At 34.0% G+C, this 14928-nt stretch overlaps 1 protein-coding gene across 6 annotated transcripts in view; it reads right to left on the minus strand.

Annotated features, from left to right (window-relative positions):
• Nucleotides 1-14928, minus strand: part of SKIC3 (SKI3 subunit of superkiller complex) — a 122893-nt gene that overhangs the window by 60507 nt on the left and 47458 nt on the right. For all 6 annotated transcript variants that reach the window (XM_069085129.1, XM_069085128.1, XM_069085124.1 and 3 more), the window contains 10 exons: nt 11078-11218; nt 9158-9259; nt 7179-7318; nt 5946-6032; nt 5756-5859; nt 4991-5117; nt 4037-4216; nt 3630-3754; nt 2606-2859; nt 1209-1311 (listed from right to left, as the gene is read on the minus strand). In XM_069085129.1, the coding sequence (XP_068941230.1) occupies nt 1209-1311; nt 2606-2859; nt 3630-3754; nt 4037-4216; nt 4991-5117; nt 5756-5859; nt 5946-6032; nt 7179-7318; nt 9158-9259; nt 11078-11218 (1363 nt within the window). The remainder of the gene's footprint in view (nt 1-1208; nt 1312-2605; nt 2860-3629; nt 3755-4036; nt 4217-4990; nt 5118-5755; nt 5860-5945; nt 6033-7178; nt 7319-9157; nt 9260-11077; nt 11219-14928) is intronic.

Below are 14928 nucleotides of genomic sequence, written 5' to 3' on the forward strand. Positions count from 1 at the left end.
TAAAAAAATTAGTAATCTGGTAAGGAGACTCTGAATTTAGCTAGGCAGTCTTTCCCTAGTTTCAAACTTAGGACTTTTCCCATGTGGTAGGATTCCCAGAGCTTGTATTCCACTGGTGTATCCTTCAAGGAACCAGGGTTCCTTCTATACCATAATGCAACTATGCAGAGACCATGAAAGGAAATTAAAATTCTAGTGAAGAAATATGCACAGCATATTTGATTTATTCTATAATATGCTTATTCGCTTAGAAAGATTGAAAATATGTACACTAGTGCACATATCTCACAGGCTACCCATAAAATGATTGGCTGAATGTCATTACGCTTTACAATAGAACTTAAGTCAAATGCAACTATTTCCAGCATAAAAGATAATTGAACAAAGTTAAAATTCAGGATAATCAAACCTATCTTTACTACATAAGGAAATTATACAAGTGAGAATATAAACTAAACTATTTCACAGTAAAACTGAAGACAAATAAAAACATTATCATTTAATAGTTGAGAGGTAGCACGGCAGAGTGAATAGTCAGGAAGACTGAGTTCGAATCATGTTTCTGACACTTACTAGCTGTATGACCATGGACAAGTCACCTTTCTGAGCTTCAGGCAACTCTCTAAGATTTATCTACTAAGTTATAGATGGGCCGAGATCTTCATCAATGTGGGAACACTCCACCGACAAAATCAGAGATCCTTGAAGTACTGACATATTACTATAGTTATCAGATGATTCTAAAACCAAAAATATACATATTTAAATTGGATTACTAAGGAGTTGTTTTTTTAAGAGGTCCTTTTAAACATTTATTAAGTACTTATTTTTTGCAGGTCACTGGACTTTTTAAAAATAGGAACTAAGCTCCTTCCCTTCTAGTTTCTCTTTAGAATATCTTAGTAAAATATTAAGAAAATGCTTCACAGTTTTGGACAATATAAAATGCTACATGAATCCCTAAAAGAGGTACTTTTTTTTAAGGGCAAGATAGAAAGTTTAAAATCTCCTAAAATGTTTTTAAACAAAGCATTTTCCTGTATTTTTCATTTTATGTTGAGATTAACATTACTATTGTTTTATTCCAAGTTAAAATATTGATTTTGTTGTCTCATCTTATATTTATTTTCTGGATTTCAAGTTTACTTGAAATTAAAAAAAAAAGAAAAATAGCAAGATTAAACTCAAGCAACTCATTAGAAACTCACCAAGTAAAGTAATCCAAGGCTTGTTCAATGTGGTCCACAGCTTTCCCATCAAGATAATCAGTCAGCATTCCCTTTGCCATCATAAGATGACACTCACCAAGACCTGAAAACAAGAAGTGTGAATTTAAATGTAAGTTTTCATATAAAACAGTAGCATTAATTTCACTGATTACTCATGGAAATTCTGAACACTCAGCTGGTCATATTCACAGGAAGTTTTTTTCTTAAATATACCTTCAAGAGAATTCAAGATAATTCTATGATTTCTGTTTAATGTAGTTAAGTTTTTTTTTTTGGTAGGAGCCCATATCCTACTAAAGAATGTCAGATGTGAGTAAATGTATGCAGTAGCATCAGTAATTACATATATAAAATTTAATATTTCCTTTAATATATATATCTTTATTTGAAAAATTACAAAGGAACAGGCCTTTCCAGCATTACAGTAAATGATGATGATATAAAAGCCAAAGACTAAGTTAATTCTGATCCAGTTGTCTTCCATTCAGGGAAACAAAGAGAAAAAGAACAGGGAGTATAAAGAGGACAATTAAAAAAAAAAAGTTGAGTTTATTCTGTCAATCAAAATTCTAGGTTATATATAGTCTGCTTTTATTTTCTGTCCAAATCTGATCAGAATTTGTATTATTTGCTTCTGGAGGTCTTAAAAATAAAGGGATGTATTAAAGTATGTATTAAATGTATTAAAGGCAGGTAGGTGGCACAGTGAATAGAGCAGCAGGCCTAGAGTTAGGAGGACCTGAGTTCAGCTCAGACACTTAACACTTAGTAGCCATGTAACCATGGGCAAGTCAGTTATCCCCAACTGCCCTGCCTTCCCCCCTCCAAAAAGAAAAAAACAATTTTTTTTATTTAAAATAGAAAAAAAAATAAATGGACAAGCTATTGATGAAGCTTATTACAAATGAGCAAGTCCTGCAATTTTTGAAATGACTACAAAAATAATATGTAATAAGTTTAACTTTGAAGATGTTGCATTTGAGATGCTGATGGACTACCTAGATGGAAATTTTTCCATGCCTAAGTGTCCAACCATGAAAAACTGCATTTGCTACATTAACTCAACATAATAAAGAGGCAAAAGTCCTTAACATTAATTCTTCCAGTATGTGAAGTGGTTCCCCTAGAAAGCAGAGGTTGGGGTATAAAAGTAATACAGTTTAGGGTAACTATAATCAGAATAGGATTTTACTATACATAATTATTTGTTTCTGACTAGTAAATGCTATTTGTCAATTATGGAAATCCCTGTCAGATTAGAACATAGTAAAGGTAATGTCTAACTTTCCAAATGAAAGTTTACTGCTTAATAACACAATTAAAATATAAAATTAAATTATAATTAAATATTAAATAATTAAAATATAAAAGTCTACCTTTCAGGGCAGGTACATAATCTTCTTTCTTTTTTATGATCTGCTGATACTGAGCTACAGCCTCTTTATATTTGCCTAGGATCTGCTGTATTGCTGCAACCTTAAACACACTGTAGATAGATTCTGGGTTGAGTTCACTGGCTTTTGTGAAGGATTTCAGAGCTGTCGTATAGCCACCTCTACTCAGGTAGGCCTCTCCCAATGACTCCCAGCAGTTGAAGTCCTTTGGGTCTGCTCTCAATGCTGCCTGTAAACTAAAGATTTTAAGAAAAAGTCTCATTAATAAAAGACATTAGGAGAATATAAGTAAAATGTTAACACATCAATTTTTAAAACTATAAAATTTGGCCAAATATTATATATTTATATACTCTAAAATGATGTGATATACTATAAAAAGATACTTTACTTGTAATTTAGAATGACTAAGTTAGCAATGCAAAAACTTTTCCACAGAGATCCCTCTTCACATGACTGACATTTTGTATCCAGTGATACTCTGGCTTTCTGACCTCTCAATAGAAGGATTTATCCACTTTCATTTACCTTGTTTTTGTAAATCCTACCTTTCAATATATAGAATTTTAAAACACTGCAACAGGATTAATATCCATATTTTAGGCTACCCATTACTTTTAATGTATTAATTTCATCACATTTCAGTATTTTCATAAGCAATTCCTCCACACAAGTATTTAGAATTTTAAGTAATGGAAGAAAACAATAATCACTTTACCTCCAAATAAAATCTATTACTCTGCAGGTCAGATTAAGCAAAATGACAAGTGAACTTGTGATACAACTATGCAAAGTTCTCACTTAAATAACTTGCTGAAAGATACAGTGAAGTAAAATCCTCAGATGATTGAACATAAACAACAAAAACTTACTGAGTGTTTTTTATGCATATGACATTAGGACCTTGCTGCTACCTCCACACCCCCAATACTCCACATAGAGCCTTAAATACTTACAAACGATCTCACTAAGTTGTCTGAATATGGTCAAATTTAAGACCACTTACTCAGCCACTGCTTGAGAATGCTGACCAGCTTTCAAATAGTAGAGCCCTCTTCTAAGCCAGGCCCATTTTGCTGTTCCAGCACTTGCCTTTTTAGTTACTGTTGTTAAGATTACCAAAGCAGTGTCCTAATAAAAAAAAAATCAGTCATAGTTACCATTTTTAAAAGCAAAATACATGTGTACAATTCTCAAATGTATTCCTATACTCAAAGACAGATTTTTCACATCTTTTTAAAAATTTTATGTTGATATGCTATTAAAATAAATAGCTACATCAAGGTCATGGTAAAAGCATTCTGAAGAGATGAATTTATAGCAGAATGATGATAACTACAGCTTTCAAATTAGTATATGTAATTATACCAAAGGCACTATGGGGAAAATAGCTAAAAGGCAAAGGAGACCTACAGTATCCTCGAGCTCCACACTTAAATCTGCTGCAGCAGCTCCAGATTCTTCATCCGTCTCATCCAGTTCAAAAGCTTTTCTGTAACACCCCCGGGCTCTGCTCTTATCTCCAACAACCTCCCTGTAATAGTGTCCCAAGTAGCGGAAAACCTGCCCCATGTATGTGTCCAATTTTGCAGCCTTAAAAAACACACAGAAAAAATATAATTAGTAAAGTATACTGGAAGTATCATTTTCAAAAATATGTGCAAAAGAGATGATAGTAGTAATCTAATATCTGAATGTAAAATAGTTGATTAAATGTCTTTTTATGAAGGACTGATTTAAAGCAAGCATGACAGCTTAAAGTCAACAAAATATTTGTTCTCCTATATATATGTTACAACAGTTAAGATTTTTAAAAATTATAAAATCATGAAAACTATTCTGTTTTCAAGAAAAGAATGTAACATTTCACAGTGTTAAAAAGTGATCAAGGAAAGGATTTGGTTTCAATTCAGAAAATTAAGGAGTTAAACAGGACAGATCACTAGGAGAGAAGTCAAGAGTCTCAGCTTGGGCTCTAACTAGTTGTGTGACCAAGATCAAATTAAAATCTCCCCAATGTTATTAGAGAGGAGACATTCTAAAAGCTACATTTGGTGGGGGTGGAAGGGGAGAATGGTCAATTCTTAGTTTCCCTGGTGAATTTTTTTTTAAAACACTTTACTCAAAATTTCTTCGAAAGTCTGCCACAACAAAGCATTATCAAAAAACAATGACACAATTGTGCTGTTTAGCTTTGCTTTACTGTGTTTTTTTTTCTTTTTAAATCTTAGTTACAGGGAATGGCCTGCTGGAAGAATATATTAAAAAATAAATGAATATAAAGAAAGGACATCAATTTTTAAAAACTATTCATGAAAAATGAAACATATATGTATATCATATAAAGTGGATAAGCATTTTCTTCACCTTCAAAAACTGGGTAAGAGCTTTTGTTTTGTCTTTTCTTGTATCTTCACTCATGAACCAATATGTTAATCCAAGATAGTAATAATAATCAGCAACCTCAGCTTCTCTGTCAAGAGCGCTCTGAAATCTGAGAAAAAGGAAAACAGTGAGGTCGTAGAATGTACGTTTGGACATTCTTAACTGACGTTGTGAATGCTTACATAAACTGTAGAGTACCAAACAAATTCAATACATTAGTTTTGAAATGGATTTATGCCTAGAAAAATAATGTTTTTAAAGGGAAAAAAATACTTTAAAAGCATACTGATACTTTGGCACCCAACCTATGCTAGGTAATAATAAAGTGAAGACATATGCATGATCCTTGCTTACTGAACATGTGGATGCTTGCATAAATTCTAGACTGCCAAATAAACCCAACACATTATTTTTTAAATTAATTTATACTTTGCAAAATAATATGTTTTTAAAAAAATGTTTTTAAAGGGAAAAAATGCTTTTAAAGCATATTGATACTTTGGCACCCAACCTGTGCTAGGTAATAAAGTAAAGACATATGCATGATACTTACTCACTGAACATTTTATAACTTGATTAGACGTTAAAAAGCTACAATGTGGTATTTTAATTATGTCAGATATATATGAAAGACAATTATCCAAAAACTGGCAGAGAACTTTAGAAATAATCAATTTATACAAGCTTGGATATTGTACAAATACACAAATTTTTAAACTGGTCTGTGTGCCGTCCAAGTATCCCTACCCTTTCTCTGCCTCTGGGTAGTCCTTTCTGGTAAAATGAATCAGTGCCTCCAGGGCATGGACTGCAGCTAGGTTAGGGTAAGAGGAAAGAAGTTCTTCCACAATCTACAAAGAGAGATATACTATTAATTCCATATAACTACTTCTATGGCTTTTAGTTTTTAAACATTCAATTTTAAATAAAAACTTACCTTTGAAGTTTTATCAGTTAAGCCTTTGTTTAGATAAGCAAGACCTTTGAGAACTAAAAGCTCTGGAATATTATTTGCATCCGAGACCTAAGTAATAATTTTAAATTGTTGTTAAATCATTTGTTACTGAATTTTTTTTCTTTTCACACAATAGCACAATTTGTTGTTTAAAAAATAGCAATACTAAAACAAAAAAGTCACAAAACCATAGTGTAGCAGCCTAATAGCAACTAATTAAATCTCAGTTTCTTTCATGCTATTTCCTAGGGAAATCTTTTTAATGACTTAAAATAATTCAGAACTATACAAAAAATTTTTCAAAATTCAAAAAATTTAATTCAACAAACATTCGTTAAGAAGCTAAGATGAGGAAAAGGCATCATATAAGATGCTGTAAAAACAAAGTAGGCACCAAGATCCATAGCTCTTTCTTCTAAGGAGATAATAATATACTCATAAAAATGCAGTATACACGAAAAGAAGACAAATCCATTCATACCGAGGTAAAACTAAGGTAACTGTTAACTAATTTATTCTCAAATTTTAAGGAATTATGATAGAATTTTATGATATATATTAACATATCACATATGGTATATATTAAATTGTGACAGAATTTGATATGATATAATCACCTTTAAATTATCAACAAGATTTTTAAACAAACTCTGCCATGATATTAAAGATCTCTTCTGCTAACAATCTTTAAGGATAATATATTTACTACTCACATTTTTAAGCTGTTTTCTGATAAGAACACTTTCAAACTAGAATACTAAGAAATTAGTGTGGTTCCTTAAATTTCACTTTTTTCTATGAATTTATTAAGTTGTATGTCTGCAGAGATCATTATTAATAAAAATTCATCTGTATCATCATGTTATTCTTTTCAGTAGGTACAAAATATGTTCTTTAAACATTAAGACATCAAAACCTCGAACTTATTCTAAAACGTACTAAATAACTGAAAAAAGAACAGAAAGAAAAAGAACTTATACTAGATAGAGCACATTTGTGTTAATCACTGTCCACATTTACTAATAAACTATATTCCAGTTTTGGGACCGAAAAGTCAACCAAATGCCTTGAGGAAACCAGAAGTAAGTGGATTGCAATATAAATCCTACAGATCTGGTACTGTACTGGGAATACATACACTTCAAGGCAGTTTTTTAAAAGGTAAAGACCTAATTGATGAGAGCCATGGGAAGTTGAGGGGAAACCTCTTAATACCTGTTCTAGAGTGGCGATTGCTTCTTCTGAAGAGTCGTGATCTGAAAGCTTTATCAAGGCCTCTGCTTTCAAACGAAGGCAGAGGTTCTTCTGATGAACACTTTTACCAGGTGCACTGAGGTTTTCTATTGTCTTCAGAGCTAAGAAAATGTAATAATAAAAATCTGAATCTTCTCTAAGGTGGGTTTTTAAAGAATTATTAATAAACTTAGATGTATGTTTCAAGAGAAGCACAAATTACATATATAGCACATGTGAAAAGCGTGGTGAGTATAGACAGGAGGCTGAGGGTTTGAATCTGGCTCTAGTACTAACCACCTGTTGTACAAGTTGGTTGACTCATCAAAAGAGCTGTCCAGAGGATCAAATGAAATTACATATGTAAAACACTTTGCAAACCTTAAAGAACCATATAGATGCTAGTTATTATTAACTTTTGCTATCATCTATAAATGAAATAATGGGATCAAATAGTCTCTAAGTTCCTTTACAGCCCTAATCTTATGATAAAGTACAGCTAAAGATGAAATCTTCACTGAGCCCAATAAGAAAATAGATGAAATAATAACAGAATGTTACCAAAATATACTATATTGTATATCAATAACTAGGCATCTCTGAATACTAACAAAATTAATTTACGAGATAGCTAAGGCTTACCCCACCACCATGTATCAAAATGATTTGTCACAACTGGGTTATAAATTACATTCAGTATGTATTCTATAGGTTCCTTAGCAGAAGAAAAATGACTGTGTAGAACTGAGGGACCTATTCTGGTCCAAAAACACAGCACAGAGAGACATGGTTCCCCAATCCCTCCCTTATTTCAGCTGATGCTATTCTCAAAATCATACTTGCTCCGGATTTCCCTAGGATTTTCCTTTGCACCTTTGGAGCAACTGAGAACCTTTGAGAAAGTCTTAAAGGTCAGCGACATATTTTCCTAAAGTCCATCTACCCCAGTCTCAAAATTCTGAGTTCAAAAACCCCTTCAGGAGAACCTGTCAGTTTTTACTGACAGGTTATGTACCTGAGAACCTGTTAGATGATGGCTAAAGATTTATCTAACATAAACACTTAAGAAATCTTAAATAATTCTACATTGTAAAAAACACAATAAAGTACTGAATAACATGGAAATGAGATTTCTCCAAATGAAAATAAAAGCTGATTATTTGTATATAGCACTTTCAATTCTGCAAAGTGTTTTACATCTCAACTGATACTCACAACAGCCCCATGAACTATATATGAAAGGTAATATTATAGGGGCGGCCAGGTAGCACAGCATCGGGATGACCTGGGGATCGAATCCGGGCTCAGACACTTAGCACCCACCCAGAAACACCTGGCCATGTAACCTTGAGCAAGTTACTTAACCCCAATTGCTTAGGGGTGGCCAGTGTCGGGATGACCTGGGGATCAAATCCGGGCTCAGATACTTAGCACCACACCCAGAAATAACTGGCCATGTAACCTTGAGCAAGTTACTTAACCCAGATTGCTTAGGGGCGGCCAGGTAGTGCAGGGAGTAAGAGCACCGGCTCCAGTATCGGGATGACCTGGAGATAGAATCCCGGGCTCAGACACTCAGCACCACACCCAGAAATAACTGGCCATGTAAACTTGAGCAAGTTACTTAACCCTGATTGCTTTAAAAAAAAAAAAAGAAAGGTAATATTATCCCCAACTCAAATGAATTATATAAAGTGCTTTGCAAACCTTAGAATGCTATATAAATGCTAGCTATCAATATTATCACTTCTATTGTTTTTGTTATTATTTTACTGATAAGGAAACAGGCTCAGTGAGTAACCTATCCATGGTTACACCTCTAAGTGCAAGGCGTCAGGTTCAGAGCTGGGATGTCCTAATCCCAAATATGTCCCTGTAGCCACTGCACCATGCTACTTTCTGTACTGCCCTTGAGATACATTAGGTGAGCAGCCACTATATCTCAACTGTAACACTTTTACCTTGATTGCAGGAAAGAATAGCTTCTTTGTAGTGATGCATTTTCACTTGGGTCTCTGCCAGATGATACCATCCTACTATGCAGACACTGCTTAATTTTAACCCTAACAGAATACAATAATCATAAACTTAGGATTATTAGTGATTGAGTTATACAGCAAGCATATTGAGACTACAGCAATGACAACAGCACTTAATAATTTTAAAGCAATTTGAACCACTGGAAAATAATGGCTTACACACACATACGTGTGTATGTATGTATATATATACACATATGTATTTATACGAATCACTAATAGTAAGCATTATTATAAAAGTAAAAGAGAATTAGCTTCCTTTGGGTATTTTCAGCTTGGAAGAATCATATACATGTTATATATTATACAAAATATCACAGGATAATAAATCTAGAGTTAGAAGGGACTTTTAAGGGCAAATATTCCAATGCTCTCATTTTACAGATGAGAAAACTGAGCCCCAGGGAAGTTAAATGACTTGCATTGAGGCCACAAAAGTTCTAAGAGTTAAAGATGGGAGTCTAACACAGGTTCTCAGACTCCATAGCTATGGTTTTTCTACTGCACAATACTCAATCCTCAAGAGGTAACATTAAACACATCTAACAGTTCATTCTAAAATATTCACAGCACTGTTTTGCTATTTCCTCCTGCTGAGCTGTCCTTGGGGGCTTTCTTGCTTCCTCTGTCCTCTATCTATATGAAAGGTTAGGTCACACTGCAAGAAGGAATGCTGAGGGCTTCCAGCAACTTTCAGACTCTCAACAGACAATATTTTTACAAAATGATTAACTTTCATTTTTCTCTATGGAGAATAAAAACTGAATCAGAAAAAGCTCCTGGAGAAACAAAGAGTTAGGCAGAATTCAAATTAACGTCCAGCACTGGGTTCTACAGAGAGCAAGGCCCATCCTAAGGCTACAAAGGCAAAAATCCTACAGTCCCTGACCTCAAGGAAGTAACATTCTATCAGATAAGCTTCATTACTGGTCCAGTAGGAAGCCTGTATGACTGACAGAAGAATTAGCATATTAGAGAAATTCCACAAAAGTGTAATGTTAAAAGTACTTCCAAAATCCTTGGCTTTTATTTTATTCTATGAATAAAACTTAGCCAGAATTTTTAAAATGTAGAAAGGAATAAATGAAAAATTGAAGGAAAACTCTAAGTTTTTTCTGTCCAAAAACAGAGAAAAACTAGACTTTGCCTGAAATAATTTTCTAAATATTGCTATTTTGGAATAAATTTTAACTGATGGCTTATAAAAACTGTAAAGGTTTTTATATGCATCCAGTTTTTAGATGGTTCCAATGTAATTATTTTTGATAAAGTCAACGACCTGATTTTTATTTTTCATATATTCTAACTACTATATTACTAGATACTATTATTACTATGTCTGAATATGCAGAACTCATAGTTTCTAGAATATAAAGTTGGTGACATTTTTGCTCATCTGTGAAATAAAGTAGCTTGAATATATACTTAAATTTACTTTATGAGTGCTTCTTTTATTTTCTCAGAATAGCAATTAATGCTACTACATCAATACATTCAGAAGCTGTGGCTGCGTTCATCAATGAAGAGCACTATCACCTGTAACAGAGAACTGCCTGAAGCTCAGAGATGTTAAGTGATTGTCCAGGATTGCCCAGCTGTGTCTATCAAAGGTTGCATTTTGAACACAGGTCTTTTTAACATCCTCTCTGATAGGTTTCCACTCTCAACCCTGCTGGTAAGATGCTTTGAAATGGCTGTCTAATTGTTTTTTATGGATTTTTCTCTCCCTACCTAGATTTTAAGTCTTTTAATGGCCAATACTAAGTACTTAAAAACTGAATGAATATCACTTTAACACCACAATTCTACTACTTATTTTATTTTGATGCATTATTTATTTACCTTCTGTTAAGTTTTTGGCAGCATCTTCATATTTTTTGTCTTGTAGCGCTTTTATGCCTAAGCCAATGAGGCCAGGACCACTTTCTGAATTCTTCTCCACCAGCTGGTAACAGTACTGCAGGGCTTCATCAGTGAAACTTCCTAGTATAAAGAAAAATAATAATCCAATTCATATACAAGAAGTTTTTTAAATTCTAGGTCTATATTAATTTTTAAGCTAGGTTATTTACCCTTAAAATTACAGAAAAACATGGTAACAAAACAAGCTTTCCTATCACTTCAGGCACTACCTAGAAACTGAATTCGTAAATGATGTCATAATGGCCAAAACTTTCAAAGAAAATTTGCTCTTAATTAAGTATTCATCCTAAATAACAATAGTGTGAAATTTCATCAGCGCTCTGTTACAAACTGGCTATGAGATTTCAGAAATATCTTACTACCTACCAGTTTTTCTTATCTTTCTTCCTTTGAATAAGGAAATAGGGAAATTCTCTACCCAGGAAAAGCCCTCTAACCAATAAAATCACTGTCCAGGGCAAAACAAAACAATGTGCTATGGCAATAATATCTGTATAGAACTTTCCATTCTCCACCAAATGAAATATTTAACAAAAATTTCTTTCACAGGATTTATATCAAAATATTAAAAGAAATATGCTGTGGCAGCTAGGTGGTGCAGTGAATAGAGCACCAGCCCTGGAGTCAGGAGGACCTGAGTTCAAATTCGGCCTCAGACACTTGACACACTTACTACCTGTGTGACCTTGGGCAAGTCACTTAACCCCAATTGCCTTGCCTTCTCCCCTCAAAAAAAAAAAGAAATATGCTGGGAAGTTTTTACTATTTCAGTCAATACTGCAGGCAACTAAAACTAAATGCAAATGATGCTTTTACATAGACAGTGACTCAGCAGTTATCACGTGCAAAGGAAATGCCAGTGGACATTATAATGATTAAAGGGCAACCCCCTCCCCAATTCTAAAAACTCAAATGTTCTGCAGAGATGCTAGGCAAAGAAACTGAAAGTATGACTATTTTGATATGTATGGTAGTAAAAAAAAAATGATACAACACAAAATGACATAATTTTTAAGGGAAATATAAAGACTGATTTATCTATATGTTCTCCCCAAAATGAGTTCTAGAAATAGCTGGCTATTCTATTCCAGTACCACTGATTTTCCCTCTGTATATACCTAGCAAGGAGGTGAAAAACATTTTTATCAGCACTTATTTATTTTATGTTGACTTGGATTGTTTCCAAAGCACAAAGCCTTAAAAAAAAGTTCTGATCTAACATTGCACCAACTAAGCAAAATAAAATCTAACCAAAAGGTTATTTAGCATTAGGAGAAAAAAATTCATCATATTACAACTGTGAAAGCTATTCAGTATTTGCTAGCTGTGTCTTTTAACGAGCTGAATTATGTTAAAAAAAAAAAACTCTTCAAATCTCAACATAGAAAGCAGCACAAAGGAGAATGAAATTTGCCATTCCCTTTGAAACAGAAGAGTGATTCAATTTTAGCAGATGCTTAAATTGTTTAAGAAAAATACAAGTCCTATTCACAGCATGCCTATAATGACCCTGAAGAATGACTAAATACATTACTCAAAGTACTCAGTACCTAAGAAAGTTTAGTTATGATCTAACAAAAAACAAAAAAAACCCCTCTCAATTCCAGTCACTTTCCATGCCTCTCTATTAATTGTCAAAGCTACAACCTATCTGAACAACTCATCCCAAGTCTGAATTCTCCAACCCACAATGGCAGAATTCTGGTGACAACTGGCGGTAAGAGGAGGAGAGACCCCCGCCTTCCCCAGTGATGTGGTCTGGGTTAGTTCTCTCCTTTAAAATGTACTGAAACCAAACTCTAGACTTAACTGGCTCATGAGACTAAAGATTCCAACTGCTGAAATAACTTTCAGGTCCCCTGAGTGCAAAAAGTCACAATGAGCTTCAGAATATTTGACCAGTGGTGTACCCTGAGCAGCAGGGAGCCAGGTAAGCTGTGCTCAGCTGAATCAGTAGTGTCCTTGCTGAATATCCTTCCTCTGCTCTAGCCAGGTAAATCTCAATCTATTAATAATCTACAAGTGTTTTATTTTGTTCCAATATCAAACATAAACTACTAGGAGATCAACATGAACAAGATATTTTACCATCTCCCCAAGGTATTTCAAAACTCATAGTGTAATGGGAATGAGAATTTGAAGATCTTCCCTGCCCCTGAATAGACCTAGGGGGGAGTTTGAAGACCTTCCCTACTTTGAAAGTAAGCTCTGCTAATAGGCTATATAAGCTGAATGTAGTCACATGGAGCCTATGGTGGGAAGAATTTGCTGAACGGTGAAGCAGAGCCACAGGAAGCTCAGAGTCAGAGCCAGACTAGACAGATGAGGGAGAAGACATTCAGACAAGGAGTCAGATAGGCTCATGAGTAAATATTGATCTAATGCTGGCTTGTGGGAAGGCTAAAGGATGCTGTGGCTCTCCGTGTTGTTATGACTTGTTAACTTCTTTACTACTATCATGGAATTGGCTTACTGGTTTTGGGATTTGGTTTTCTGTTGTCTAAATAAATGCTTTGCTTCTGTACTCTATATGGAGAGTTTGTTATATTCTGTGATCAAGCATAGGAATATTTACAGTCATGGTCAGTATCGTGAGTGAGCGCTATAAATATTGCATTGGCACTAAACATAGTAATAATAATACATTATAATTCCTTACACTGCTATTTTGTTCTTCTTGATCTTCACCCTAAAATCTTCCTACCTTTAATAAGCCCTTCTACTGACCAGGATAATCCCATATCTACCTACCACCCTAATATCAAAACTTTGGTAATTACTTAATTTATACAGCTCAGCTGGTTATACTTGTCTGTCTTGTTTCTATTTGTCTGAAACCTTATTTGGGGGGCAAGGTCTGTTCCTTAATATCTATAAAAAGACTACAGGAGACTATTCTATATCCTGTAAGAGCACAATACTTTACTTCAATTAAATCATATATATTAAACTAAATACCTACTGTACACAAGGCACTGTATACCATGCAAACAACAGTATCTGTTGAAATTTATTAGTGAACAACATTCAACAATTTTTGAAAGGTGAATGTCAGAGTGCCAAAGTTTTTCCATTTGGTCTGTCTCATCTCCCTCAATAGAGAAGAGAGAGTCCACATGCCACAAGATAGGAGGAAACCATTTCTGTTTTCCATAGAAGAGGCTAGTCCTGTTCTATTTGTTAACATGAACAAAGGCCAATAGAATTAAAAAAAAACCTCTTGGTTGAAAGGTAGCATTTACCATAAATAGGAAAATGACACCCTTCTTGTTACTGAAAGATGTGATGCTCTTTCCCCTACTGAGCATGCATCTTTTTCTTTTTTTTTTTAAGATGTTTTATTGATTCCTTTTGTCTTTGTACCATAGATATTTCTGGAAATTTCCATTTCCCTCCAGAAAGAGCCTTCCTTTATAAGACAAACAAATAAGCAATAACATCCTGTACAACAGAGGTGTCAAAATCATCACATAGCTGCAAAACTCCCTAGTGAGAATCAAACTAAAATCTAGGGGCAGCTAGGTGGCACAGTGAATAGAGCACCGATCCTGGAGTCAGGAGTACCCGAGTTCAAATCCGGCCTCAGACACTTAACACAAAAACTAGCCGTGTGACCTTGGGCAAGTCACTTAACCCCAATTGCCCTCAAAAAAAACCCCTAAAATGTAAATGGAAAATGTTTAACAAAATAAATTAAAAACATAACATATATAATATTCATTTGTGGCTTTTTAATTCAAATAGGCTGCAGGAATCCCTTTCTATTTGAG

This window comes from Petaurus breviceps, unplaced genomic scaffold (genome assembly GCF_028583685.1).
Source record: "Petaurus breviceps papuanus isolate PSGF00001 unplaced genomic scaffold, PetGlider_PUasm1.0 175, whole genome shotgun sequence".
Classification (NCBI taxonomy): domain Eukaryota; kingdom Metazoa; phylum Chordata; class Mammalia; order Diprotodontia; family Petauridae; genus Petaurus; species Petaurus breviceps.